This window comes from Zeus faber (genome assembly GCF_960531495.2).
Source record: "Zeus faber genome assembly, chromosome: 20".
In the NCBI taxonomy this organism is placed as follows: domain Eukaryota; kingdom Metazoa; phylum Chordata; class Actinopteri; order Zeiformes; family Zeidae; genus Zeus; species Zeus faber.
In genome coordinates, this window is record NC_137207.1 from 14,233,767 (window position 1) to 14,261,764 (window position 27,998).

At 47.6% G+C, this 27,998-nt stretch overlaps 1 protein-coding gene across 3 annotated transcripts; it reads left to right on the forward strand.

The window, feature by feature from the left end:
* LOC307245513 (pleckstrin homology domain-containing family A member 1-like) lies at window positions 1-27,975 on the forward strand. 3 transcript variants are annotated; one of them, XM_080021114.1, is made up of 13 exons: window positions 1-82; window positions 4,799-4,984; window positions 5,890-5,946; window positions 6,197-6,242; window positions 9,138-9,235; window positions 11,024-11,146; window positions 13,334-13,471; window positions 14,831-14,899; window positions 19,438-19,502; window positions 19,854-19,917; window positions 20,085-20,174; window positions 21,598-21,671; window positions 24,620-25,018. In XM_080021114.1, exons 2-13 carry the CDS (start codon window positions 4,844-4,846, stop codon window positions 24,882-24,884), a joined length of 1,230 nt encoding a protein of 409 aa, XP_079877240.1. In that variant the 5' UTR covers window positions 1-82; window positions 4,799-4,843; the 3' UTR covers window positions 24,885-25,018. The 3 variants fall into 3 exon arrangements, with proteins under 3 accessions (XP_079877240.1, XP_079877241.1, XP_079877239.1); XM_080021115.1 differs by having other exon boundaries at window positions 21,598-21,638; XM_080021113.1 differs by lacking the exon at window positions 21,598-21,671 and having other exon boundaries at window positions 24,620-27,975.
* The last annotated feature ends 23 nt before the right edge of the window (window positions 27,976-27,998 follow it).

A 27,998-nucleotide genomic window follows, 5' to 3' on the forward strand; every position in this document is an offset into this window, starting at 1 on the left:
CACGGTGGAACTGGGCTGAACCGACTCAACTCGGTGAAATTGGTCGTCGCGCAGCGGCGCAGGAGTCCCGGAGAGACGCACCGTGAGTATTACCCCCCAAAATGAAGATCTTTTTCGTACAGCTGCAGCGTCGAGCGCCGGGAAAATAACAACGATGACATCCTGAATAATGGTCACAACGGTGGCGGATAGGCTGCGTGTTTGGCAATAGAGGACTTGGGCCGATTTGATAGGCCGATACAAGCAGTCTGATCTATTTATGGGAATAATTGTAGATATATAATACACATAGCTGCACATTTACTGACTGAGGCGGACGCGTTTTGTAAGTACAGTGATATGATTATGTATTCTAGGGGATTAAGATATTTTTCCGGCTATACTCATAATAATAATAATAATCATCATCATAATAATCATAATAATCCTAATAATAATAATCATAATAATCATAATAATCATAGTAATAATAATAATAATAAATAAAGAATATAATTAACTGTTGTATCTAATGCCTACATTGTTCTAGGCTGCACAGCCTAAAGTTGATCCATACTCATCCATTGCATTGCATTGCTTTACATTGGGTGTTGACAACAACGGCCACTTTGCATTCACATAATCACTGATTTCCTCATTATACGTTAGAAATAGAATCCAGGGCAGGCCGATGTCGTTGTATTTTTTTTTTCCACCTATATACCCCAGTACTTTATTTATTATGTGTAAGCCGTTAAAACATAACCACCATAGCACCGTATTGCAGACCTGCAGAATAGTAGAAAATGTGGGTATTTTGGTATGTTTACATAGATAAACATAGAGCAAATTGCATTCATCTTAATCTCTGATTCAACCGGGTATTACACAGGTATAGGCCTAAACAATGGAGTTGTGAACCTGCCAAGACTTCAGATAAAGTGTGTGAGAATAGGGGACTGTACACAATGTAAAACCACTAACAGCTCTATTACAGCGGACCCACAACGTGTGACCTACTCTATACTGTATCCGAGTGTGTGTGTGTGTGTGTGTGTTTTGAGGTTGTTGCACGGATACAGGATGAACCCACAGGCAGCGTAGGTTCAGAGTGGAGGTGTTGGTTAGCCGTGATGTCACAACAAAGGAATGTTTGTCGCAACAGACGCACACATTCGCGTTCCAAAACATGATACAAAGTGAGGATTGTAGATTTTCATGTTGAGCACACCTACTTCCACTTCCCGTGCTGTGTGTGTGTGTGTGTGTGTGTGTGTGTGTGTGTGTGTGTGTGTGTGTGTGTGTGTGTGTGTAAAAAATATATATGTATATATATATTCTAGACTGATATATATCAGTATATCATTCCTCAAATATGTACTCCTCCCACACACAAAGCAGTTTTTATGTGTGAAGGAACAAAATATCTATCTATCTATCTATCTATCTATCTATCTATCTATCTATCTATCTATCTATCTATCTATCTATCTATCTATCTATCTATCTATCTATCTATCTACTTTGTGTGAACATATCCGTCCGTTCATCAGGATTTGTGCTTGTTCTTATGTGTAGATGATTGCACTATACTATGCACTATGCATGTTTGCACTCATCTCGGACAATCTTATGAAGCTTATTGTAGACTTATTTATCTATTTCCATGTCCTCCTCCCCTATGGCCGAGCCAGCCAGTAAATGTACATGCACGTGCATGCACTGTGCATGTGATGCGCGGCTATGATCCAGGGGGGCGCCTCTTAATCCCTGCATGCTTTTACCAGCACTGCCCTTGTCCAACTCTGTCACCAAACACACATACACCCACACACACACACACACGCACGCACGCACCAACATGTGTGCGTTCACCCTAAACACACATAGACACCCACTATTACCCATGTTGTCCTCTTGGGGGTGTCCATTTGGACCTGGGTTGATTGATGTGCGGCTGACATGGGAACGGGGCAGGGGTTAGATCCCATGGTCCCAGGGCACGCCAGCTGAACACAAAGCTCCAACAGGCTCAGCTCCACACTACACACTGTGTTTGGAAACATGGCCAACTTCTCAATATTTCTCAATATACGTCTTTACTTTGGAGCCGGGAATTGTGGAGGGATCGATTGATTGATGAAGAGTCAGTACCCCGTGATGTTCAACAAAAACTTTTCACCCCATCTGATGTTTTAAGACCCCATACGGTGGGGAATTTTAGGTCACATCCTCTCACCAACATCGACAGAGAGAGCAAAATTGTGCACCACAATGGGACGAGATCTCACGCCGCGAGATCAGGGTGATGCAAACCCACTGACAGACGACACATGTCAATTCATCACCCAGCGACACTTTCTCTTGTGCTCTTCGGTCTGTCCTCTGATGTCTGCTCTCATGTCGCTCTTCATCTTTCTGTCATCCCCCCCGCTCCTCTGATTGGTTTAAGTTCTCCCGGAATGCTGCCTTAGATGAAGCGGTACAGGCAGTGACTGGCTGGGAAAGGAAACTAATATTGTATCATCCAAATAGTTGAAGCAAAAAGGCCTTTTCCATTCGGGAGGTGAAGATCATTAGAGCAAAACTCAAAGAAAGAAAATACAATTTCAAAAAAGCTGTATTTCAGGGAGGGGAGAAAAGAAAAGCATGGAAATGACTCAAGAAGGACCTTGAACGACCCCCAGAGTCAGAGAAATCTCACTTCAAGAAGTTATCTGAGAGACTCAGTGCCATTAAACCAATCTGACCTCAGAGCAGGATGATGTCAGAGATTCTATTATTGTCATAATTCCTATTGAGAACATCCATCATATCCCTTGTGCCCCAAAAGAACAAATTAATAGTACACACTGCCTCCAGACCTGTGGCCTTAACTCCCGTCAACATGAAACATTTTTAATGTCTGGAGCTGTTGGCGGTTGGCTCCGCGGAGGGGTCCGCTGCGTCGCATCCCTCAATGCACACTGCACCGCACACCGGGCACTAGGGCTGCAGGAACAAATTTCCAAAATAATTTGAATATTACAAAGGAAAACCCAATAAAGTTCAATACAAGTTCATCCAGTTTGTTGCACAGTGAATGCAAATTAGAGAGAAATATTTCCGGTAAGGGTGTGCACGTGCACGTGCACAAGCACACCGGCGCGTCTCCCTCTTCTCCGGGTGTTTCACTGTGTGCACAAGGGAGAGTGCCCAGTAATTCCACAGACGTGGCGATGAAAGTGGGAAATAAATCCGACCATCACCGATGGGATGTTTTTCTCGTGCAGAGGTTCTCTAGTGCAGAGGTTCCCAACCACGGGCTTGCGGGGCATTTGCCACCGGACCTTGAGAACGCGGGCGGGATTTGTTTCAGGAGCCATCTGCCATCTGCTCCACAGCAGCAGCAGCAGGAAACGGAGTAAATTAAATACCGCCAAAGTTTTTATTTGCTTTGCTTGAAGAAAAGATGGCTCTGATCAGAGCTGCGGAGCTGCAGGTAGTAATTTTGCCTTTTACTACCAGCATTCCCCTCTGGCGCAAACTGCAACTGTTTTTCTGCGCTTATTTGGGTGAGTAAGTCAAAAGTAGTGTCATAAGTACTTATATTTGTTATTCTAAAGTCTGGTTTTGCTAAAGCTCTGATATTCAAATCACAGTTACTTATTTAGAAACATTTTTTTTTCTTTGCAAATCAAGACTCATGTCTAACAATGGCATAGCGGTCAGCGCTGAAAAAAAATACAAATGTTTAAATGGAAATAGATCGGATCGTGACCTTAAAGTCGAGTCGACACCCCTAGCCAGAAGGGACCTTCAGTCTCACATCTTGTTACGGCTCTCTCAAGAACATCTGGATGAGATGGTCATATTGCGAGGTAGCAAAATCATTAAAAAAAACAAAACGGCGAAAGACCATCAGGGAGCACATCCCTTAAGTCGTCATAGCGACACTCTTCCATCAGGGCAAAAGCTGACGTCCTTACCCTGAAAATGATAGAACATGGCTCTGCGTGGCATGCCACGTTTGCTTGTTTTAGAAGCTTAGTCTTTCAACGTCTCCTATTTGCTTTTCGCCGGAGAACGCATGGTTGATGCTATAACTGGAAGGAGCCAAACCAGCATGTACACACACACACACACACACCCCATGGTGACGTGGGGGAGCACCTGCCCCTTTGCCCCTTGATGTCCATGGTGCCCTTCTTATCAGGTGCGTTTTTAATTTTTTTTTAATTTTTGTAAGTGTGAATGGGCATCCAGGTTGCGGATTTTCTGGCCAAGATACGCACATTGATGGGGAACACGTGCACATTCAGGAGGAGGGCGCCCGGGATCTGCACGCCGCTGTGCGTTTGCCCTGTTCCTCCTAATAAAACCAATTAAAACAGTGTGCTCCGCTTCCTTATTGAAGCGAAGCAAAAACAAAAAAAAACAAAAAAAAAAAAACACTGTGCACAGCAAGGACACTTCCAGATTGTCTAGAGGCGGTAAAATGGCTAGAACCGGGGCTGGTTTCGTGCGCATTTTCCTTTTTTTAATTTTGCACGGGCCCGGTAGACAATAGAGAAGTTTGCCGTTCCTTTGTACACGGCGAAAGTTCAAAGTTCCTGCTCTTGACAATACACACGCCCTCGAAGTATCATCGGCGGCAGAGCTCGGCGATGAGGAAAAAGGAAAAAAAAGAAGATGTCCACGATAATTGTACGGACTCCTGTGACTCCTTTTATGAAATCCATCCCCGCAACCCCCTTCAATTCAACCGGGCTTCACCAGTTCAAACTCTAAAGTGACGGTGACGTACGTTGACGTCGGTTCCCCCTCGCCTCTCCCCCAGTGTCCTTGTGATGCCCCAGTGCGGGCCGGGCTGGTTGGCGTCGCGATGCCTTACGTTGACCGGCACAACCGGATCTGCGGCTTCCTGGACATCGAGGAGAATGAGAACAGCGGCAGGTTCCTGCGGCGCTACTTCATCCTGGACACGCAGCAGGGCAACCTGCTCTGGTTCATGGACAACCCACAGGTAACCCCCTTGCCGGCCGCGCGTTATGATATTTACAGCGATTCCAGTCGCGATTTCCTTTTCGTCTTTTTTTTTTTTTTTTTTGTCTATATATTTTCTATTGTTTATAGTGCTTACCTCTATTTTCTGCTGGAACAATGTGAATTTTCCTGGTGTGGGACTAATGAAGGTTTATCTTATCTTGAAATACGCGGCCGAGCGGTTTGATACGATGACAAAATGCAATTCTTATTATTCGCCGTGGACAAAAGGGTCCGGTCAACGGGCACTTTCAAATGGATTCCTCTCCGCTCAGCTTAAAAAAAACCACCAAAAACGCAGTTGGGTCGTAAACATGGCGGAGAAGGATTTCAACGCTGACGACACCGCGGGAGTTCAATGTTGGTCTGGCCCGATTCCTCTGATCTCATGTCATCTGAAGTGATTTGATGAGGTCAGATTACAAGTACGAGTGTGATGTGTGGCAGTGAGGGGATCAATTAAAATGTGTGTGTGTGTGTGTGTGTGTGTGTGTGTGTGTGTGTGTGCGCGCGCGCGTCCCAGTGCCTTGCAAAATCCTCCAACGAGCCTCATCTTCCGAGTGCTTCCTCAACGGGGGCCTCGTGCCGCGCCACCAGTGTGTCTCGCCCGCGTGGGTGTGTAAAGTTTGTGCATTTAGCGCGTAACGTCCGCCTCGAATGCCGCCGTCTGCCGCTGTCGTGCCCCCTGAAAAAAGGGGGAATAAAGAGGGCAAACAAAGAATCGATGAGCGCAAATAACGGCGCCCCGTTGCTTTATCGATGACCACCACGACATCGCAAGAATCAAGATCGCCGACGCGGAAAAAAAACGGCGACCAGGCCGGGCGGGGCCTCACATGGATGTCGACGATGATAACGTAATAAAACTGTCGTTTCTTTCACTAGAATCTGCCCAAAGGAGCAGAGAATGTGGGCTCCCTCAAACTCACCTACATCTCCAAGGTTAGTAATAGTGACACACACACACGCACGCACGCGCACACGCACACGCACAGTTCACTTCTGGTATCTACCTCATCATTTCCGCCGCCTGTGCTCTCTCTATTTTTGTCTCTATCCCTCACTCGCTCTCTCTCTCTCCCTCTCACTCACCGTTAAGCTCTCTACTGCTTTCCCCTCTGTCGTTTTATCTCTCTCTCTCTCTCTCTCTCTCTTGACCTTTCTCTCACCCCCCCCCCCCTCTCTCCTGCAGGTGAGTGATGCTACCAAGCTGCGGCCAAAGGCGGAATTCTGCTTCGGTAAGAGGGCGTTGCCATTTTGGCTTTTTTTTTTTTTTTTTTTTTTTTCACCGTCTCTTTCTGACTGATTTGCCTGTCTCTCCCTCTCTCATTCATATCACAGCCGAGCTATATTTATACCATATTTCCTCAAATAGTGACCGGGAGCCTTCATTTACCTCAACTGCAGAGGATACAGGGCCTTTATTGGAAGCAGGCTTTTATATCTAATAAATTAAGTAAAATATAAGTATAATTTTAGTTAAATATATTCGATCTTATTTTATTATGCATTTTGAATCAAACTTCCGTCTGGGTGCCATGCCATGCAAACACGTTGCGGAAGACTCTAGCCACTGATACGGGTTCATGGAGGGAGACTTTTGATCCGTGAGGTGCAGACACGGCGTGCTTTTTAAAAAAAAAAAAATTTTAAACCAACAAACACGAGGCTGGCGAGCCAGAACGTGAACACGAATCAAAACCGGCACAAACAGAGTCTGGGCCCGTGTGCCTCGCGCTCTGGTCGGCAGGGACGCGTCTCCTGCACCGGGCGATCCCCGCTGCAAGACAGAACAACACATACGTGAGCTCTCCCAGCCGGGTCGGACCGATCAGCGCTAATGAGGCCCGATTAGGCGGACCAGGTACAGCTGCGCTGGGGCGGGAAGAAGCCAGCACCGCCACCTGCAGACCGTGGCCTAACCACGCCCCCCCCGTCTGCCACACACATATGTGGTGAAAAAGGAGCGCCGGTAGCTACCCCAGAAGTGGCACTTGTGGTGGTAGCCGACGGGGGAATTACAGTTTTTCCGAGTTCGCCTTGAACGCACCACTTCCCGATTGGAGCGCTGGAGGGCAGCGGCGCTTAGAGCGGGGCCTTTCACCCAAGAAGGGATCTGCGACACAGCCGTAGGAAATGGAGTAAATTACATCTACAATAAAAACACACTTTGTATTTGCTCTGTTTGGGAGCAGAGTCGGTTTGCATTGTTTGCCCAGACCACGCACCCGGTTGTTTATTCGAGGCCCGGTTTTTATTAGACTACCGGTTTACATTTGAGGAAATAGTGTGTGTGTGTGTGTGTGTGTGTGTGTGTGTGTGTGTGTGTGTGTGTGTGTGTGTGTGTGTGTGTGTGTCTGTCTGTGTGTATGTATGTATATGAACATGGATGGATATTTGAGGTTTTTTTGGCTATTTACCTGGAAAACGAAGTCAGATCACTTCTAGGGTGACAGTCATCTAAATCTCCATGTGGCCTCCAGTTGTGTGTATGTGTGTTTGTCTGTCTATGTGTCTGTGTGTGTGTGTGTGTGTGTGTGTGTGTGTGTGTGTGTGTGTGTGTGTGTGTGTGTGTGTGTGTGTGTGCGCGCGCGCGCGCGTGTGTGTGTGTGTGTGTGTGTGTGTAGATGGGTTGGGGGTTGTAGTGAGAAGAAGGAAATATTTAGAGAGAGAGTTAAAATGGAGGAAGAAGGAAAACAACACACGATATTCCTTTTCGACTTCCATTTTCACGTCACTGACGGCGCTGCTTCGACATCAAATTGTGAGATTAGCTCCACTCGATTAAAGACGTGAATAAACAATAATCAAACACCATGACTGCTCCTCGGTGGACGAAGAAGTGGGCACATTACATTGTCCACACTTCTGACTCACAGTCCAACCCGACAGAGTTCTGAGTTCTAACAAATGTGAACGTGACCGCAAAGACCCGGGTCGTGGCGGCCGATAGACCAGAGGGAGCACAAAGCCCGGCCCTCGCCTCGCCTCGCCCGCCCTCGCTCCCTTCTCTTTCCTTCCATCCCTCTCCTTGCTTCCTTCCTTCCTTCCTTCCTTCGCTCCGACCGGCTGTGTTTCCTCCGTGACGTGAGCGGCTCTTTTGTGCCTCAGTGTTCGCCGCGGCCGCCGCCGCCGCTGCTGTGGTTCGCAGCCAGCTACTGGCAACACACAGCAGCCGTTAGTCACTCAATGGGAGGAAGCTGTCCGTTCACTGTGCCGCGACCTAGTGTGTGTGTGTGTGTGTGTGTGTGTGTGTGTGTGTGTGTGTGTGTGTGTGTGTGTGTGTGGTCCCTCGGGGGCCTCCCTCCGGTCCTTTGGACAGGATATATACTGTCCCAATTGAAACGCGGCTCGCCATAATCCCCCCCCCCCCTCCATGCTGTAAACACTCATACACACACACATACACACATTTAATGCACACACACACACACACACACACACACACACACACACACACACACACACACACACACACACACACACACACTCTCTCTGCCACTGCTCTAACCCTCCAACCCACACACACGCATGCTCACAGAACCATGGCGATATTTTTAGCTCATGATTTGCATGAAGCATACAGTCCCAACAAAGATTGCTGTGTTGTAGCCTCTCTCTCTCTCTCTCTCTCTCTCTCTCTCTCTCTCTCTCTCTCTCTCTCTCTCTCTCCCCCCCCTCAAAAAGCATGGTGACAAAAAAGGATTATTATATTAGGGATATATGTCCTCGGGCTTATGTCTGGGCGATATTTTGTACATACACGATATTTTACCGATGACCATTGGTGCTTTCTTAAGATATTTACACATAAGAAATGTTTGAGAAACAATCATAATGTGGATATTATGGGCAAGTAGGTGGAGACATTGACTGGGACAGTCTGTGAAGTTCAGGTAATTGCTTTACTTTACTGTGAAGCAACCCTAAAGACAACACTGATCTATATCACGATAACCAAAACCTTGGGTGATATCTAGTCAAGAATATTGCCCGATATCCATATTATATTGATATATCTTCCAGCCCTGTGCGCTTACAGGTTGACTGGATGTTTTTACGGTTTCTAAAGCTCTTTTAAAACCCTCTCCCCTCCCTCCCTCCCTCCCTCCTCTCTCTCCCTCTCTCTCTAGTCATAAACGCTGGTATGAGGAAGTTCTACCTGCAGGCCAATGACCAGCAGGACCTGGTGGAGTGGATCAGCGTGCTCAACAATGCAACCAAGATCACGGTGAGCCAGCACTCACACCAACTTGCTACCGCCTCACACTGCCGCTGTCGTCCCGGTGAGTTGTGCAAGAGGGGAGAGAGCGCACGTCGGATAGAAACGAATCGAATCGACGGCCGTGTCTGTTCCCACTGTCCCTGTCCGTCTACCGCCCGAGGCCGTTGTAGATGGAAAAACCGCCATCTGAGAAAGGTCATCGGGGGTCAGTGAAGCTTAGATTCATTTCATTCATCAACAGCTCCGTTGCGCATTTAATAATGTGGAAAACAAAAGTAGTCCTCGAGCAAGATTCAAGAGGTTTATTTGTCACATACGTTCAAACATAGACAGTGAAATGTCATTGCAACGCACCCGGAGATTATGCACAATAAGTTCTAAACTGAACACAATAGCTAAACTAATTCCTACCTAACTAAACTGAACTAACTGATTTCTAAAACGTAATGCAGTTGTTAAATACGGTAATATAAAATAGAAAAAGACTCAAAAAGGTAATACTGAGTGGGGGTACAAAATATAAAAAACAAAAAATTAAAGTGAAAGCATTATACGCGTCCCTCAAGCACATTCCCTTGAGCACACACATTATGACGCAGACCTTCCCACACCTCTTTTTGTTTCATTCCATTCGGAAACGGAGGAAAACAAATACACCTCCAATAAAAACACACCGTCTTTTATTTGTTGCCGCCGGCCTGCGCGATTTGAGCTGGCCCTGATCGCGCAAGCCGAGCGGAAATCGCGTCTGAGCTTTCGATGGGATGGGCAAGACGGCGGCAGAATGATTCCTCCGATCCGGGATATAGATTCTAAATAGTCGGACAGCGTTCCCCAGAAAGGAAAAAAAAACAAAAAAAAAAAAACGGGAGAATGGTGTTGCCCCGCTTGGGATTTAAAAGTTTGAAAATCGAACACTTCATTTCGATCAGACAGGCAGTCAACGAATAACCCAGACTCGTATCAGAAAGACGCTGTGGAGCCCGGTGCAGCGTGATCGCCGTGCACCGCCATGAATGCGTGGCTGTGTGGACGTATCCCACGGGTAGTCGCGCGGCAGTGAGACATCACCAACGAGAGCGGCCGTCGGCAAACAAGAGTTCAGTGTGAGCCATCAGCAGACACGCACCCTTTCTGAGTCACGGCCCCGGCTCCTCGTAAAAACACCGAGAGAGCACCAACGCACATCGACCTGCCCGTGCCGTTGTTATGGAGACTAATCCAGTGTGGTCTCGCTGTGGCTCAGTTGTGGGTCTCAAGTAGGGTTGGGCGATATATTCGTCCTGGGGGGGGGTCGAGGGCTTTTTTTGTTTTTAAACCAGGATGAAATGTAAAATAAGTTATTTGCCATCTTTGCAGCCAGGGCCCGGGACCGCGCACCGGGTCTCAGAGGATCGGTTAAAACAATTGCTTTAGTCTGCGTCTCTGCTCCCCGGAGGAGGAGGCGGTGGCTCCCCCCCAAGACGGTCGCCCCCCACCCCCCCGGTGCCTGTGTCTTGAGTTGTTGTTCCTCCAACATCTGAACCGAACTGAACCGAACCAAAGAAAGAGAAAGCGCCCGTTTCAGAATGACATGGTTACAGGGATTTGTTTCTTCTTTTGGAGAAAAGCACCGGCCGCGGTCAAAGCGGCGACGCGGAACACCACTTCCTATTCGCGTTACAGGCCATTAAATTAGCAAAATAAAAGGACAAAAATCGGCTTAAAGAAACAACCGCCGGTTGCCGATGTATTTGTCCAATCGCCCAAGCCTGGCCTCCAGCCAGTGCTTGACTTACAGTGATTATGCCGTAGGTGCCCAAGTCGGGTGAAAGCCAGGCCAGCGCAGAGACCCCTCAGGACGTTCTGGGAGCCATGAAACAGGTTTCCTACAAGACGGAGATCATAGGAGGGGTCCCCATCATCACTGCTACACAGGTAACGCACACACACACACACGCACGCACGCACGCACACACACCAGGGCTTTGGCAGACCTGCCACCCTTGGGAAAATCTATTGAGCACCACAGCATTGTAACAGGGATTCTCCGTGGCGTTGGTTACTGCAGCTAAATGACTCCATCAGTTATTCACACCGTAGCCGTCTGGTAACGAGGAATATCACATCGTATGCGAGCTACTACAGCTCAAGTCATTTATATCATCAGGATATACCCCTTGAAATGCATCATCTCGTAAAGTTACCCAACATGTTTACCAGCTAGAAATGCACCGATTGGAATTTTCTTGCTGATTTTGACACTGTGTGTTTTATTATTGTTCATTATTCACTATGCAACAATAATAAAACATAAAACAGTCCCTGAGTTCCAATAAAATACATAACAATATGGGAAGGTCACCAAGTTTCAGTATAATACACACACACACACATTATTGAATTGCTATAAAAGTGAGGTCAGAGTAAATAAACCATGCAAACCAAAGAACCAAAATCAAGAAATTATCAATTCGGTGACCGGTCATCACAAGTAGAGATGGGTCTGTGCTAAATCCAACTTGTATCGCATTAAGCGAATAAAATGTGCTTTTTGGATTGGACGAATGTCTGTGAGTCAGGCATTCGTCGATGCCGGTATGGTGGAATTTACTGACTCATCCCCAAGTCAGTCAAAAATAATTTGTGTCCTCACACATGGAGTTCGCTTGCAGCAACCGAGCAACGGGTCTGAATCGTGCCCTTTTTATTTTAGTCCCAAAAGTTTATAAAGCTGATGAAATGTCTCTGAGGGACATGCGTATGTGTTCAGTCCGTTTGAGTTGAACAGTGTTGTTGGGAACTTCCAGCAGTGAGGGATTTGCTTCCACAGAGACACCGTGAGGCAGGACTCTGTGGAGACAGACAGCTACCTTCTAAGTTCTAAGGGCTCCTACGTTACCCGGCGCGTGCCGTGCGGCTCCTCTGCGGCTGGCTCGTGGCCGACCGCCGAGCCCCATGTGCCGATCCCTCACAGACAGACAAACATTAAGAAAGCTTCCCGCCCCGAATCGGCCCAATCATCGCCGCTCGGGCGCTAATTCGGCCGACAGCTGTGTGCGGCAGCGGGATAGGAAGCTGGTTTTTTGGCTTCATATCAAACCAGTTTGAACATTTTTACACCCCCCCCCCCCCCCACACACACACACACACACACATACACACACTTAATACACATTCCAGAGACACACAGAAATGCATATCAGGTTGGAACCTGCATATCAACGCAATTGTCAAACACACACACACACATATCACTGCTGCATCCAAGTTACGACACATAACCATATGCACATACACACACACACACACACACACACACACACACACATACACACACACACACACACACACACACACACGCGTAACATGTGTGAAGCTTAAGGAGGCCGTTACAATGCCAAACGGGCACAATGTCCTCACTTCCCGAAAATGTCCAAACTCAAAAGGTTCAAAACTGAGACTGGTCCTCACAAGTAAAGTCACACACTCGCACACACACACACACACACACACACACACACTAACAAACACACTCACACAGGCCAGTAGCTGCCCTAGGGTTTCATGACAAGTCCTGTCCCGCCCACTCTGCCATGGTATGCAGCCACAGTCGTTTAAACAGCCCCACCTCCACTGCTGTTCAGCTTTTTTTTATAAATATATTTTTACCTTCTCTTCTCCCTTCTGATCTCCCCCGTTGTTCCCTTTTAATAATCTCCCTCTACCCTTTCCTAATTCATTCCTCTTCTCTTTCCTCTTCTCTTCCTTTACTTCAGCCCATTCCACAAATGGCCCGAAGTAAAAGTCCAAGGATTTCGAAAGGCTCATTATAAATTCTACTTCTTAGTCCTGTGTTGTGTCTTTTACATATTCATATCTGCTTTTGGAGGCACTTTGTAAACTCTGTTGGGAGAAAACACCCACTGATTCTGAATAACAATGCGAACAAACCACCAGACTGTGTGTGTGTGTGTGTGTGTGTGGTATCATCAAGGTTGCTGAATTCCACTCGGAGAAGAAATGACTGTAGAATGGTAACAGCAATTGCAGTGTTGCTGTGTGCATGTGCACGTGCGCGTGTGTGTGTGTGTGTGTGTGTGTGTGTGTGTGCGTGCGTTCCAGGAGCAGGGCGAGGGTCAGAACGGAGCGGAGCGAGGCGCGGGGAGGCGGGGTCAGAACCAGATGCCCTACTTCCTGTCCAGAGCGTCACATGACCAGAGCGTCATCAAGACTGGATACTGTGTCAAGCAGGGAGCTGTGGTCAGTTTGCCGCACGCACGCACACACACACACACACACACACAAAACACATTTTTGTACTGGTATCAAAGCGAGCTGGTTAGCGAGGACCCATGTTCCTGGTGCGCTTCGAAACCATGGTCTCTGGAATTTTTTTTTTAGAATAGATAGATATATATGAAAGACATTTTCATTGCACAGTTTAACAAAATGTCAATGATTCAACCCTGTGTCCTGCAGGCCCGTTCAAAATGGCACAGTTTGACAAAATGCAAGGGGAACTTTCCAATTAAATATAAGCACCAGATGTGGAAATATCGGCATATTAGAACTATAGGAGGATCACTGGAGTCCAGGTTTTCTACAGTCAATGATTTAGTGGCGTTTATGTGCGCTGGGCTCGCTGCGCAGGGTGTCCACCCCTCGCCTGCGTTTGCGCCGCTGGCGGTCACGCACCTGGTGCTCGACTCGCATCTCCGGCGCTTCCTCTCGTGCATCTCGTGCTTCACATGTTGGACGGGGGCTCAACGCTGACTTTTTAAAGTGGTTGCCCGGCAGGCAACCAGGCATCAGCTTTTGATTGCCGAAACTGAAAATATTAAGTCGCCTTATATTTTGAGTAATTGAGATACTATGCAGTTCCAATATACATCCACTTAATAATGAAAATGTGACGTAAAAGAATGTTTAAAAGCTTTATTACAGTAAGCGAACAAAATTCTTTGTAGTTAGTGTTTTATCTGATATTTTCCAGGCCACAAAACGGTTGCCAATTGACTCAATCTGGTTGCCAAGGGCAACTTGGCAGCCCTGTTGGATTATGGGCAGCCCTTTTGGATGATGATGTCACAGGTCGCCCCATTTAAGGGAATTGGATGATGTCACAAAGCGCCCCAGCTGCACAAGGTGGTCGCTTGATGATTGGAAGTTTATTAATATTACACGTGTCGGCGTGTCCAAATTGCACCAAATTCGACACTGCACGTCCTTGAGTCCCTAGCGATACACCTGCCAAGTGCGAAGTAGATCGGATTAGCACCAAATTCGACACTGCGCGTCCTTGGGTCCCTGGCGGTACACCCACCAGGTGCGAAGTAGATTGGATTAACGGTTGTCGAGATAATCGAACGACATACTGAGATTCTTAGAATTATAGATACAGTAGATATAAGATTATAGATAGAAGATAGATAGATGAAACATAGTCATACTCTCCCCATCAAGAAAATTTGAAGAAAATGTATTTTCATTTTCAGGTAGTACACATATTGAGAAGAACATTTGGGTATGTCTAAAGATAAAGATTTTTCTACTGCGTGATATGTATTATTATGACTATGGAAGATGGAGCACTGAGTCGATGTCAAAACTCTTCCTCAGATGAAGAACTGGAAACGAAGGTACTTCATGCTGGATGAAAACGCTGTCAGCTACTTCAAATCGGACCTGGTGAGTCTATATCTCTCTCCCCCTGTCTCTAAAATATATAGGCATTCCAAGCAATAAAACATGAATAAAATGAAGTTATTTGACATTTTTAAAGCTCCTACAGCGAGTTATTTACCACTGTGTCAAGAAGATTGGCAACATCTTTATGATTTGAAATATTCCAAGTACTTCCCACCAGGGAGGATTCTGAGAAATATGTCAGAGCAACGTACGGCATACGCAAAATACCACAATAAATAACCACAGTTGCATATATATTACATTAATTACTGTCAATCTTTATGGTTTTCCAAACCGCAAGGAACTCATGGAAAATGCACCCCTCTAAAGGTCCTTATACTAAGTGCTTTAAAAAAAAAGGCATTTTAGTGTTTATTCAGAGAGTAAACAGAACAATGTCACACACACACACACACACACACACACACACACACACACACACACACACACACACACACACACACATACACACACACACTCACACACATACACACAGCAGGGACTCAGATGGCGGTGAGCAACCATGACCTGGTGAGTCCCACATCTGTTATCCCCTATTCCCCTTCTGGACTCACACACACACACACACACACACACACACACACACACATTCACGCACTCAAACACACACACACACACAGGGACTCGGCCGAGCGAGTGCTCTGGTGTGTTGCCATTGTTCCTGTTCTGTCTGTGATGTTGGCTAATCTCCCGATATGAAGAGCGTCGTCCAAACAGCCCGCGGCGGGCTTAGCGCTCGCCGTCTCTATGAGCTCTGGTTACATGGGAACCCCGCTCCTATTGATCCGACCGCTCCGTCTTAGACATTCCCCGCACATCACAATCCCAAACACACTGTCGGGTCCTGGCCGTGATGTTACTTTTTAATTGGGTTCTGTTCCACTTATATGCAGGGTGGTGCCTGCAGATCTTTGAAGGATCGGTTCAACCCAGGCGTTATTAAAATGTTGGTTCCCATTATTTGCTTCTGCTTTATTACTGGAGAATGTACCCCTCTGGTGCAGCCTCTCATTGTGCATTTTGATGACCCAAATCTGAAAATGAATATACTATTTACCTTTTTTATTACATGCATTGTGCTCGTCTTTTTGTGCAAATTTGTATATATTTTTTTATTTGCATACCTTGTTTATAATTATTATGAATTATGTAATTCTTATTTACATAACGTATGTATGTGACAAATAATCTCTTGAACTTGAACTTGAACTTAATTATTAATTATTTAAAAACAATCAAACAGCAACAATAAAAGCAAAGCCAACGGGTGTAATGCACTTACAAAGTAAATACTTTGAGTTCCATGTCATGTATGAAAGGTGTTTTATAAATAAATGTTATTATAATTATTATTATTATTATTATTATTCAAGCCAAAAAGTCTTGAAATTGCCTAGAAAGTCTTAAATGTCTCTATGCAACATACATTCACTTTTGGCAGAGTTTTGGCGACTGAGTAAAATTGTAACATTATAGTCACTCTACCCCGAAGGCTAATGAATTGAAACGATTCATAGTTGGTTGAAAGGGATCCTGTGAAGAGAATGACACCACCTAAAGCCATACATCTATACTGCATGTCTCTAAGGGAGGTGTAAAAGTCATACTGGTTCTAGTGCAATCTCATGTGTGTATCACCAAATTACAACTTTGAACACTTGTCTTGACATGGTATTCTTACAGCTTGAGTGTGTGGTATGGTTGCAATCCTGAAAATAAAGACAAGCTTAATACACTTGTTCCTCCAGTCAAATAAGAACCTACTCCTCGTCAAAGTAGGATAAGAAGAGGGAGGATCAACAGATCAGACTATTACCATTTCTACACCGAAATGAGTCTGCACTTGCAGGTTTTTTAAACGAGGGTAAACCCGCTAAAAATAGGCCAGTAGACAAGTATTTATTTATTTTTTTTCCCCCGGTGGGTCGTTCGGTGTCACGAACGGTAAAGGGGCGTGTCACGTTTGCAGTGTGATTGGGCACACATCGGGCCCGGTCTTTCTACGGCGGGCAGCGCAGACGTTTTGGGGCGGTGCCGGAGTGGCTCGGCGGCCGTGGGGGTTCGCCGGTCGGAGCGGTCCCCACGGAGCGGTCCCCACATTCGAAAAATTTGGAGGTCCCGCCAGCGGGACTGATTTTGGTTTCCAAATGGGATACGAAATGATGGAATGATGTATTGTATTCCCGCCTGATTACGCGCCAGCGTCCTCGAACTTCAACGCCCGCCATAACATCACGCCGGAATAGTGTTGCGTCGACCCAGGTGTCCCGCTTCCATCGCTGCCGATCGGAGCTGGAGCCGTTAAATACCCGTGACGACTGCAGAGTCGTTTTTCGGGAGGGAACCCCAATTGTAACCTTTCCCACAAAAGGCAAAAGCCAGATGTTGGTGGGGTTTTTGTGCAGAGGGAAAACACATTCGAGGTAGGGAGACAGAGAGAGAGAGAGAGAGAGAGAGAGAGAGATTGTGGTGTAATGTAGAGCTGGTATTTTCCCCTGCGACTCGTGTCTCAACATGCGACGGCATGCGTCCCCGGATTCCTCTCCATACCATCCACGTGCGGACGGCTAAGCCTCCCTCGACGGCACGCTTTCTTTGTGCACATATACGGCTATCTCTGGCTAGACGTTCATTTCTGGCTCCGGAATACTGTGGTGCCATGGGATCGGTCAACTCTTGAGCAACAACTCAGAAAGAGTGCGTTCGTGTTAGGGCTTCAGTGCGTGTGTGTGTGTGTGTGTGTGTGTGTGTGTGTGTGTGTGTGCGTGCGTGCGTGTGTGAAAGAAACTGTACACTCCCACATTCTGCTGTGCAGCTCAAGGGCCGCGGGAAGATCATGGGCTTACTATTAAAACTTAAGAGCTAAGTGTCACATTCTGCATCTTGCAACACAATTATCTACTGAGATACGCAGCTGATTAAAATAAACACCCTGTGTGTGTGTGTGTGTGTGTGTGTGTGGGTTTGTGTGTGTGCGTGCGCGTGTCCGTGCGCGTGTTTTGCACGCTTGCCTGGCCATGTGTGGCTGTTTGTTTGGCTAATGAAACGCTTGGCCGAGCAGCTTCCATGTATTTTAAGCCCCATTCTTCCGCTAATGGCACGTTATAAAATGCCACCGAGCCCTCTATTGTCACCGATCACAGTGTTTTTCCCAGGCTAGCGACGGACGGAAGACAAGGCCCTGGCGTTTGGCAGCTCTGTGTTTAGTGTGTCTATTTCTGCTTTTGAACGCCTCAAAACCCGAATAGACCGGAATTGTCGATATGGTGTTTTTCACGCTCGTCTTTTGAGTGTCATTTCACGGTTCCTCAATCGATGCCTTCATGGTCTTTGACCTTTTTTTCCGTTCAAGGCTTTCTCCGGCTCTCCAATATCCCTGTAAACACACAGCAGTGTCCCCCTCTCATCAACGTCTTCCTTTCTGTCTTTGATTTTGGTGCTCTACTTAATTAGGGCATGTTTTCCCACCTCACTGTGCCAAACTCGCTCATTCGCAACCGTCTTCATATCACGGACCCTCAATCCGACGGGCCCCCTTCGAATGGGACCCCCCTCTGACAAAATGTGTATTGTGGGATATGATGTACTCCCGACTTCCATACCTGTCTATGCTAGAGCTCGGGATGTTACGGCGAATCTGGGAACCAAACAGGGGTTATTGTACATGCTCTGATGCTGGGGGCCCCTGGAACCTCTCGAAGGCCCTCCTGGGGGTCCTAAGAAACCTCTGGTCTAACCTTGGGGGTCGTCCACAGTAGTTCTTCACACCGAGTACTTTCTCTCTCATTCGTTCACCTCTCTCTCTCTCTCTCTCTCTCTCGCTCTCCTTCTTTTGACCCCTCTTGCTTTAGCAGGAAGTGAGGAGGGAGCCTGTTTTGTGTTTTTCCACCGCGTTAGCGACCGTTGACCCGAAAAATGAAACCTTCCCCGGTACCGTGGCGACCGCTCCTCGGCCAAGCTGCATCGGAGGTCCGGGGGCAGAAAACCCGACGCGTTCCGGCTCCAACACCGCAGATCGGCACCTGTGAATCCGGCTTGGGTTTGAGAGAGGAGAGCTGTGGCTCAAGGACACTTCCCCGGGGCCACGTGCCTGGCCCCTGACCTCTGTGCTTACGAGGAGACGAGCCGCCTTTAACCGCCGGATCAGCCCCGTGAAGCGGCGGAAAATGCCTTTGGATTTTATTTTTAGCTTCTGGTGCCTCTCTCTCTCTCTCTCTCTCTCTCTCTCTCTCTCTCTCTCTCTCTCCGGGGGCATCGTCGGCACAATCGAAACCATTGTTCAGTTCGGTCTTGTCCAAAATTCTAATTGCATGTTTGGATTTTTTTCCTCCTTTTTTTCCCTTATGCAGTCAGTGCCAAAGCTCTCTATCAGTGATATATCTGTGTTGAGTCATTTTTCACGTGAGAGAGTACGCCATATAAGGGAATACATTTTTATTCTCATTTTTATCTGAGCTCACGGTTTTGCTCTCCTCCCCCTATTCTCCATTTTCCTTTCCCACCTCCTCCCTTGTCAGGATCGGGAGCCGTTGAGACTCATTCCACTGAAGGAAATTCATAAAGTTCAAGAGTGCAAACAGAGGTATGCCCCTGTCTGTCTGTCCGTTCGTCCGTCCATCCATCCATTCATCCACCCATCATTCATCCACCCATCATCCATCCATCATTCAATCATCCACCCATCATTCATCCATCCATCATTCACCCACCATCCATCCATCCATCATCCATCCATCCATCCCTCCATCCATCCATTCATCCATTTATCTATCTATCCATCATCCATCCATCATCATTCATCCATCCGTCCATTTATCTATCTTATCCATCCATCCATCGTCATTCATCCATCTGTCCATTTATCTATCTATCTATACATCCATCATCCATCCATCCATCCATTTATCCATTGTATTTTTGTATTTCCCGCCAGTGACCTGATGATGAGGGACAACCTGTTTCAGATGGTCACCAGCTCCAGGACCTTCTACATACAGGTGGGGGTCGCGGTCGGGATACTTTCCACTTTGTAGCGGCGTCTAATCACTCCCGACTTGTTTTTGTTTTTATGAACTTGTGCCGTGTTTGCTTCCTCTCCCTCCCTCCGTTTTTCTCTCTCTCTCTCTCTCTCTCTCTCTCTCTCTCTCTCTCTCTCTCTCTTCAGTCTGACAGTCCCGAGGACATGCACAGCTGGATCAAAGCCATCTCGGGAGCCATCGTGGCCCAGAGGGGCCCCGGGCGCTCAGCTGCTACTGTGAGTAGCCCGGCCCCCGAAATAGAGACGCGACAGGGCTCGGCGCGCGCGGCAGCGTTGTTACGCGACTAATACCATGTTATTTGCCGTCACTCAGGATCTGGTGTAATTACCCTTTTTGCTGTTTTTTTCTATGTCATTTGGAATGGAGTGGGCATCACACGGGCACCGCCCATCACAGATGTTACTCGGCTGTTTTTTTGGCGAGGCCCATAGCGTTTTCTAAAAGGCTCAGAAGTGAGATCATCTCAGTGCAAAGTCACTTTTGGGTGCCATTTTGGCGAGTAAGTAGTGACCAACTCCCGTCTCTTTGAGTGGAGAGTCGCCTCCAGAATAACACCGTGGCAGGATCTCCACAAGTCGTCATGTGTTTTGACTGTTTCCTCAGTATGAATTGTGACGTAACAGAGACACACACACAGACACACCGGAGCCGACGCGCGTGTCGCTTTTGAAGGAAAAGCCGTTGAATGTCGTCCGATCATCGTCATCATCGTCATCATCGTCATGTCCAACTTCCACCCCAGGTTCTCTCCCTATGAAATCTGTGATGATTCCCCCCCAAAAAAATCACCCTCTACAGCTTCGTAGGTGAAGGGTCATCCAATTTTTTTTTTTTTTAAAGCTTTAAGTTTTGAGAGAGTGCATCTTTCCAAAGTCCAAACTCACATCATTTCCCCACCACTGACCTTTCACAGATATATATATATATATTTTTTTTAATCATCAGTGAATTCTATCAGTCAACACATTAAATGATTATTTTCGTCATCATCGATACAGAATGCACTGACTGTCAGCGTGTTCGAGTCCAAGTCCCGTAAACTCCCAGTTCTGACTGAAAGCAGCTTTTCTTTTCATTTATTCGTCGATTTATTTGACTTCACTCATTTCAGCATATAAAGCCCCTATTTAAAAAAACAACAAACCAAAAGACATTGCTTTCATGTACAAAGACCCATTCAACAGACATTTATACATTATTTTCCTTTCCTATTTCGGGAGCCGCCCCTTTTCATAGAAAAAATGTTAAAATGCAGATGGCCCGCCACTCTATATTCATAACCTTCACAACCGTTTCCACGCCAACCTATTCCTGTTGGTTGTGCTCCTCTCATAGATTTTCTTAAACTATGCAACCATATCAATAACAGCTGCACCGCATGGTGACTTCCCTCCACAGATTCAAGGAAGTAACCCCGGAAAAACATTTCCCGTCCCATTTCTCCGTCTCTCCTCCCCTCTTATTTGATTCCGCTCCCTCTCACGAAGCGTGAGAAAAGCCTAAAGCCTGGGCGGATTTTTGCCCAAACGTCTCGCGGGCCCCGGATCCCTCCTCGCCCGTCACGGACGTAGATAAAAAAAAAAAAAGGGAGGCGCCTCCGACGCGACTGAGTTGTGCTCTGCGCTGTGTTGTTTTCAGATTCGTCAGGCAAGGCGGCTGTCCAGCCCTTGTATTGAGAGGTATACGACAATCACCAGTGGGGAATGCAGCACGTATGTGGACCCCCACCTCCCCCCCCCCCCCCCCAATCCCCTACTCCCGTGGTAGTTTGACCCCGGCTGCCCATCGCCCTCTGCCCCGGCACCCGCAGTCGCATGCATGCTTAACAAACCCCCCCCCCCCAAACGGCGACAAACAGAAACGTTGTAGGGGCTCTGAGAGTATTAAAAACCTGGTTGGAGTATTGAAGTATTGAGATGTTTTTTTTTCCCCCCAAAGACCAGTCATAATATACGTATAAATATATAATATATATATGGGGGAGGCTTCGCAGACGCGGTTCGACCTGGTCATCCTAGATGCGCTCTGTATGGGATTGTTTAAAACCAGGGCGGGCGACTTGTTTTCAACCCGTGACGGCCATTTCAGTCCCTCCCAGACCGGTCCGAGGGCAGGCCCGATCGGTGCCTGCGAAGCCGCCCCACGGTGTGCCGAAAAGCCACGGCGTCCCTTCTTTGAACAACCCTCATGACAATTGCAGCGGGATATCAGAGGTGGGACCTCGCATCGCGAGCGCGCCCGGACGGCCGAGGCTGGCCGAGCCAGAGCGCCGCGGGGTGCGCCCCATCCCACGCCGCTACGAGCCGCGTCGTTCACATATTTACGTGAGAACAGCTGTGGGAAAAAAAAAGGCACTTCTAAAAAAAAATAAAATAAATCCCCTCCATTAACACGGGAGCTCGGCGGAGAAAAAAAAAAAGGCAAATTCTCAGCCGGGGTGATCCGTACTTCTCAGGTTCCTCCCGTAACGCCGGAGGTTAAGAGTCTCTCCGGCGGACAGAGTTGTACTTCTCTGACGGTTGCTCCTCCACCATCCAGGTATTTGAGCCTCTCTTGTACTCAAGCCCGCCACCCTCCCTCTCCCTCTCTCCCCTTTTTTAAAGGAACCCGAATGCTGACCACCCGGCGAGCTGCGTCATGAGCCCGCCGAGGGTCCCGCCCTCGCTCATCCGCTCGCTATTAACCGATCCCGGCTCACGCCCGCCGCCCCCCCGTCGCCGCGGCGGCGGCGGGAACGGGCAGCAACATCGTAACCCATCCATTTCATTCATTTGAATTTGTCACTGTCCTCCTGTCATTCCTAAGGTGCCAGGACAGGACGTCCATCCGTCTCTCTTCTGCGTCCGCCTCTTGTTCCCTCAATCCATCGACCAATTGCGCGCGCCGTTGGGCCTCGCGATAAAACCTTGAATTCGCCACCGTGTCCATCTCCTGGTTCCTCTGTTGTCCTGCGTTGTGTTGTGTGTGACCCCGCCCCTCCCCCAGTCTGATCCTGGTCTTACTTTTCCAGCATCCCAAACCGTCGGCACGACTCCGCTAAAGAAAGTTCAACAATCGTTGTGACCTTTTTCTTCGCTCGACTAACGCACATCGCAAATGTTCTCTCTTTGTCTCGTCCCGGCGTGTGTGTGTGTGTGTGTGTGTGTGTGTGTGTGTGTGTGCGCGCGTGAAACTGCGTCTGTCTTTTCAGAGAGTGAGGTGTGATAGTGAAGTACTAACTTTCCCCAAATGAGCCCTCCTGCCTACTTCCTGCGCCCCCTCCCCTCCACCCCGCCCCCACCGCACCGCAGCTGCTCACCGCCCAATCATGCGCCCCGCTGCCTCTCTGCGCTTCCTTAGCAACCCGCCGCCCCGCGCTCACTCTCCTCGGCAACACCAGCAGCACTACCACCAGTACGTGACGCCCTCCTCACGGCATGAGCGAAAAAAGCGGAAAGGTCGCGAACCCCCGTCGCTTTGGCTTTGGTATGGTATCGAGGGAGCACCCTTTGGCTTTTACGAGGGAAAAAAAAAAAACGTAATAAACTAAAAAGGGAAACTCTGCACTATTTTATTATTTCAAACCTTATTATTTCCACCACCTTTACGGAATCCGAAGCTTTTACCTCGATACTGGATCAGTCGAACTTTGATTTCTGACGCCAATTTGCTGTGATCCAGAAATTAGGGTTGAGTAAAAAAAATACGATTAAAATTAAATAAAATACAGAGTTATCCTTTAAGCACCAGGGTCCAGTTTGTGTGAAGATGAAAAGCTCGTTTTCCTGGGGGACAGCAACTGTTCTGGCTAACTTTCTCGCTTTCCCCGACCCCGCTTGTGATCCCCAATGCTATAATGTTCTGCTCTGTCGGAAGAGGATGTCATCCAACTGACAAGACTCAAGATCGTTAAATGTGCTCCTGCTCACCAACATCATTGACAATAACGGGGAAAAAATTAAAAATTAAAAAAAAACAAACACATCCAAGACAATTAAAGAATATTTTTAATTTTTAATCTCCCGAACATTGACTGCAACCAAAGCAAAATATGGGGCCAGACCGATAGTAGAGAATGACGTTCAGATATTGCCTCCGTTACGCTGCATACGCTTTGAAAGTGGTAATCCCTGAGATCGCTTCGCATTTAAGAAATTACCAGATTTTACGCTTTTTTTTTCTGGCTCTATAAGTGCCCGTGCTGTTGTTGCGGCGGGGTTCGCCGCGCTAAAGCGGTGTCGGTCGGATGACCGTTGGCGAAAGAAGGACGACGCCCTCTCGGGTCTGGCTTTACTATTTTGTGCGGTGGATGTGACAAGTGAGCAAGGGAACATTTGGCGGCAGCTTTTTGCTGCAGTTTGACCGTAGCGTAGTCGAGTTGATCCATCCCGACATGTCCATACTACCTGTCTGTCTGACTGTCTGCCCCCCATTTTTCCCCACCAACACCTCTCCCCGACACTCGTTTCACATTTGTTTATTGTTGTTGTTGTTCCATTCCATTGTTCCAACAATCCATCCATCCAGTCCTTATCCAGTCTTTTCCGTCTGTTTCCCCACCTCCATCCTCCACCTTCCACCCAACGACCACACTTGCCCTTCTCTCTCCGTAATGCCTCTCCTTTTTTTTTTTTTTTTTTGTTCTTTTTGTCGCTCCTTCCCTTCCCCCTCCTCCCTCCAGGAGTGCGGTGACCACTCCTCCTCCCCTACACCCTGCTCCACCTTCTACTACCCCCTCGATCCGGAGCTACACGCCCCGCAACCCTCCGCTGCCGCAGCGGACGCTCAGCCTGACCCTGGACTCGCACCGGCACCAGGACGGCTTCCTGGGTCTCCTGCCGTGGAGGCTGAGCGGCGTCCAGTCGGGGGCGACGGTGGTGATGATGCCGCTGCCGGCCGCCCGCTCGCGCCTGTCGCTGCAGGAGACGCTCCGCCCGTCCAAGTGACGGCGGCGGAGGGGGAGGAGAGCGAGGAGGGGCCGCTGTGGAAACGCCGCAGCAGGATGGCTGCCTTGGCGATGGCCAGCGACCTGGGAATTTACGGCGCGGAGGAGCCCGACCTGCAAATGAGCCTGGTGTGACCGCCCTGTGTCCCCAAACGACTCCCCGCTCCTGCTACCGCTCCGCCTGCACGCCCCGTACACAATTTGCCCCTCGGCTCCACCCAAAGTCATTCAAGTTAAAAAAAAAAAAAAAAAAAAAGGAGCGCCCCCTGGTGGCCAATGTGTCCGTTGAAAATCGAGTGACGGATACGTTGAGGAATTTCAAACTATGCGTTGACGACAGACCGTCAGAATCTCATTTTCAACAGGAAGCGGTTGTTGGCACGAATATACAGGAGGTATTTTATATTATATTATAATATATTATATAATATTACATATATTTTTGCATATATATTTATATTATTCAAGACTTTATCAAAAAAAAAAAATTAGAACTAAATTTTAATGGTTTCCCTCCATTTTTGGTAGTTATAAAAAACCAACACAAGACAGTTAATTCACAATTCTCATACCGTATTTCCTCTTTTATAAACCGGTAGTCAAATAAAACCGGACCTCTGATAAATGCCGGGGGCGTGGTCGACGTGAACAAATACAAGCCTGCCTGAAAGACAGGGAAAAAAACCAAAAAAAAAACGGATCAGAGCTGCGGCAAATAAAAACAGTGTTTTTATTGTAGATTTATTTTTATCCACTCCATTTCCGACTGCTGCAGATCGCAGATCGCTTCTTGGGACAAATGTCCCGCTCTGAGCACTGCCGCTCTCCAGCGCGCCAAGCAGGAAGTGGTGCGCTCAAGGCGAACTCGGAAAACTGTAATTCCCCCCGTCAGCTACCACCACGAGTGCGAGTTTTCGGGTAGCTGCTGGCTCTCTTTTTTTTCAGCATGCATGTGTTTGCATGTCGTGCCACCCAGACGGAAGTTTGATTTAAAAGTCATACTAAAATGTGATCAAATTTGGAATTGGGAATTGGATACATGAGCCTGCTTCCAATAACGACGCGGTAGCCCCTGCAGTTGAGGTTAATAACGCCCCCGGTCACTCTTTGAGGAGATACCTTGTGAACACAACAGGGGCGTCGCCGCAATTTTTATTTTTTTTTTCAGATTTTGAGGTTTTGGATCAGCAACATTTGACGGACGATTGTGTACGGGGCGTCACTCACCAGTCGACCGGCGTCGCTTAAATGTGACAAAACGGCCCGATCGCAGCTTTCCCCTCGAGTGTAGGAAACCGGGTCTAACCCCTCCCCCACGAGCCAATCAAGTTCCGTTCTCTTGTACTTCGCCAGCGGTTTCTAAGTTGGGGACCCCCGCGTTTGAATTATGCAGATATCGAGGGTGGGAAAAAAGGGCTTCCTGTGCGGGCGGGGGCGTGGGCCCGGCGTTGTTACCAAAAAACTCGGAATGCTTCCCCAGTGCGGTCGACCGACGGCGTGAGTCGCGCGGCGGATGGCGGCGATAAAGGCGACGAGGAGAAACCGCGTGCTCTCCAGGACGCACGCACGCACGCACACGCACACACACACACACCTGCGAGACTGAATTTAGGAATCAACTTTCCCGACACACTTTAGAGCCAAATGTCCCCCCTCGATGCAACCCCCTTTAACCCCCTCCGCCCCCTCCCTCCATCCCTGGGAACGGAAGGGGCCGGAACCACGACGGCTGCTCCTGACCCCGGGTTTTCGCAAAAGAATTTGGGCTGTTTGTCGTCCCTTTTCTCTTCTAAATGTTTTGTAGTTCTGGTTCTCTTATTTACCCTATACACACACACACACACACACACACACACACACACACACACACACACACACACATACACACATCACCGATACCATGTAGTCATGAAATGAATATGTTTACCAGATGAAAACAGCCGTGCCTGTTTGAAAATCAAGAAAACATTTTGGCGTCCGTCGAAACCCAGAGAAAAACACCAAAAAAAAAAAGCCCACACGGGAACCGTTTTGTTTTTTTTTATAGTAACTGCATCGAATAAGTTCTAAAAAAAAAAAAAGACACTGGATATGACAATCCTTGAACGTTCGGACGCCAGGTCTCTGCGGGGCCCGCCGGGAACCCCTCCGCTTCGCCGCACTGGACCTTTTTACTTTGGCAAGTTTGAGCGTTGTCTCAAACGGCTTTTAAATGTTTGATCAGCAGCAGTGGAGTGAGGAGCCAAAACTGCGGTATCCTTTCCTGCCTCCTTTCAAATTGTCAGTTTTGGCCCGCGAGTTTTGAAAAAGGGGCTTCCCGGCGGACACCCGCTTGGACGCTGCGGGGCGAAAGATGGAACTATTACGACAAAATGAACCAATGAACCGTATATGGACTGAATTGACGTGAAAGTGAGGTTTTCTTTTCTTTGTAGATACAGTATGACCGTGTGCAACGTCGATATCTTTGTTTTACGCATCCAGTTTTGAATGGTGTTCTTTTGTTGTTGTTTTTTTTTAAGATGTCAGGAGGCCTAAAAACCAGCTTCGTAGAAACGAAAAAAAAAAAAAAAAAAAAAAAGAAAGAAAATGCTTCAGCGTTGTATTTTTGTAGAGCTTTGTGTTGTTTTCCGGATTTCAAATAATTGTTACCGGCGGATGTCCAGTGGACACTCTCTGCCCTGGTCACGTGTGACTCTCAACTAAAGCCAAAATGGTTTGAAGAACCTTATAGCCGGGTGGTTGTGGTGGGGTGTGTCTCAATGCTTTTGTGCTTGTGTCCTGGATTTGGTGACGTTATTATTTACAGTGAAAAGACGGTTATTTTTCATTGGTTTGTTTTTAGAAAAGCTGTATATGATGTTTACTGACGTTTGAAAACACATGTGCATGACTGCATGCACATCAACTCACACTCTTTCTTTCTGTATCTCCCCCCTGTTGTGTCCCCCCCGCAACATAAGCTGAGTTCAAGTGCCTGTATTGTCCTAAAGAGATATAAAAAAGAAAGTGTTTTGAACCTATTTCCATGTGTGATGTGTGATTTCCATGTGTGTTCTTTAAAGTCACGAGCATTATTTATTACGCAGTTTGAAAGTAAAATAAAATAATAATA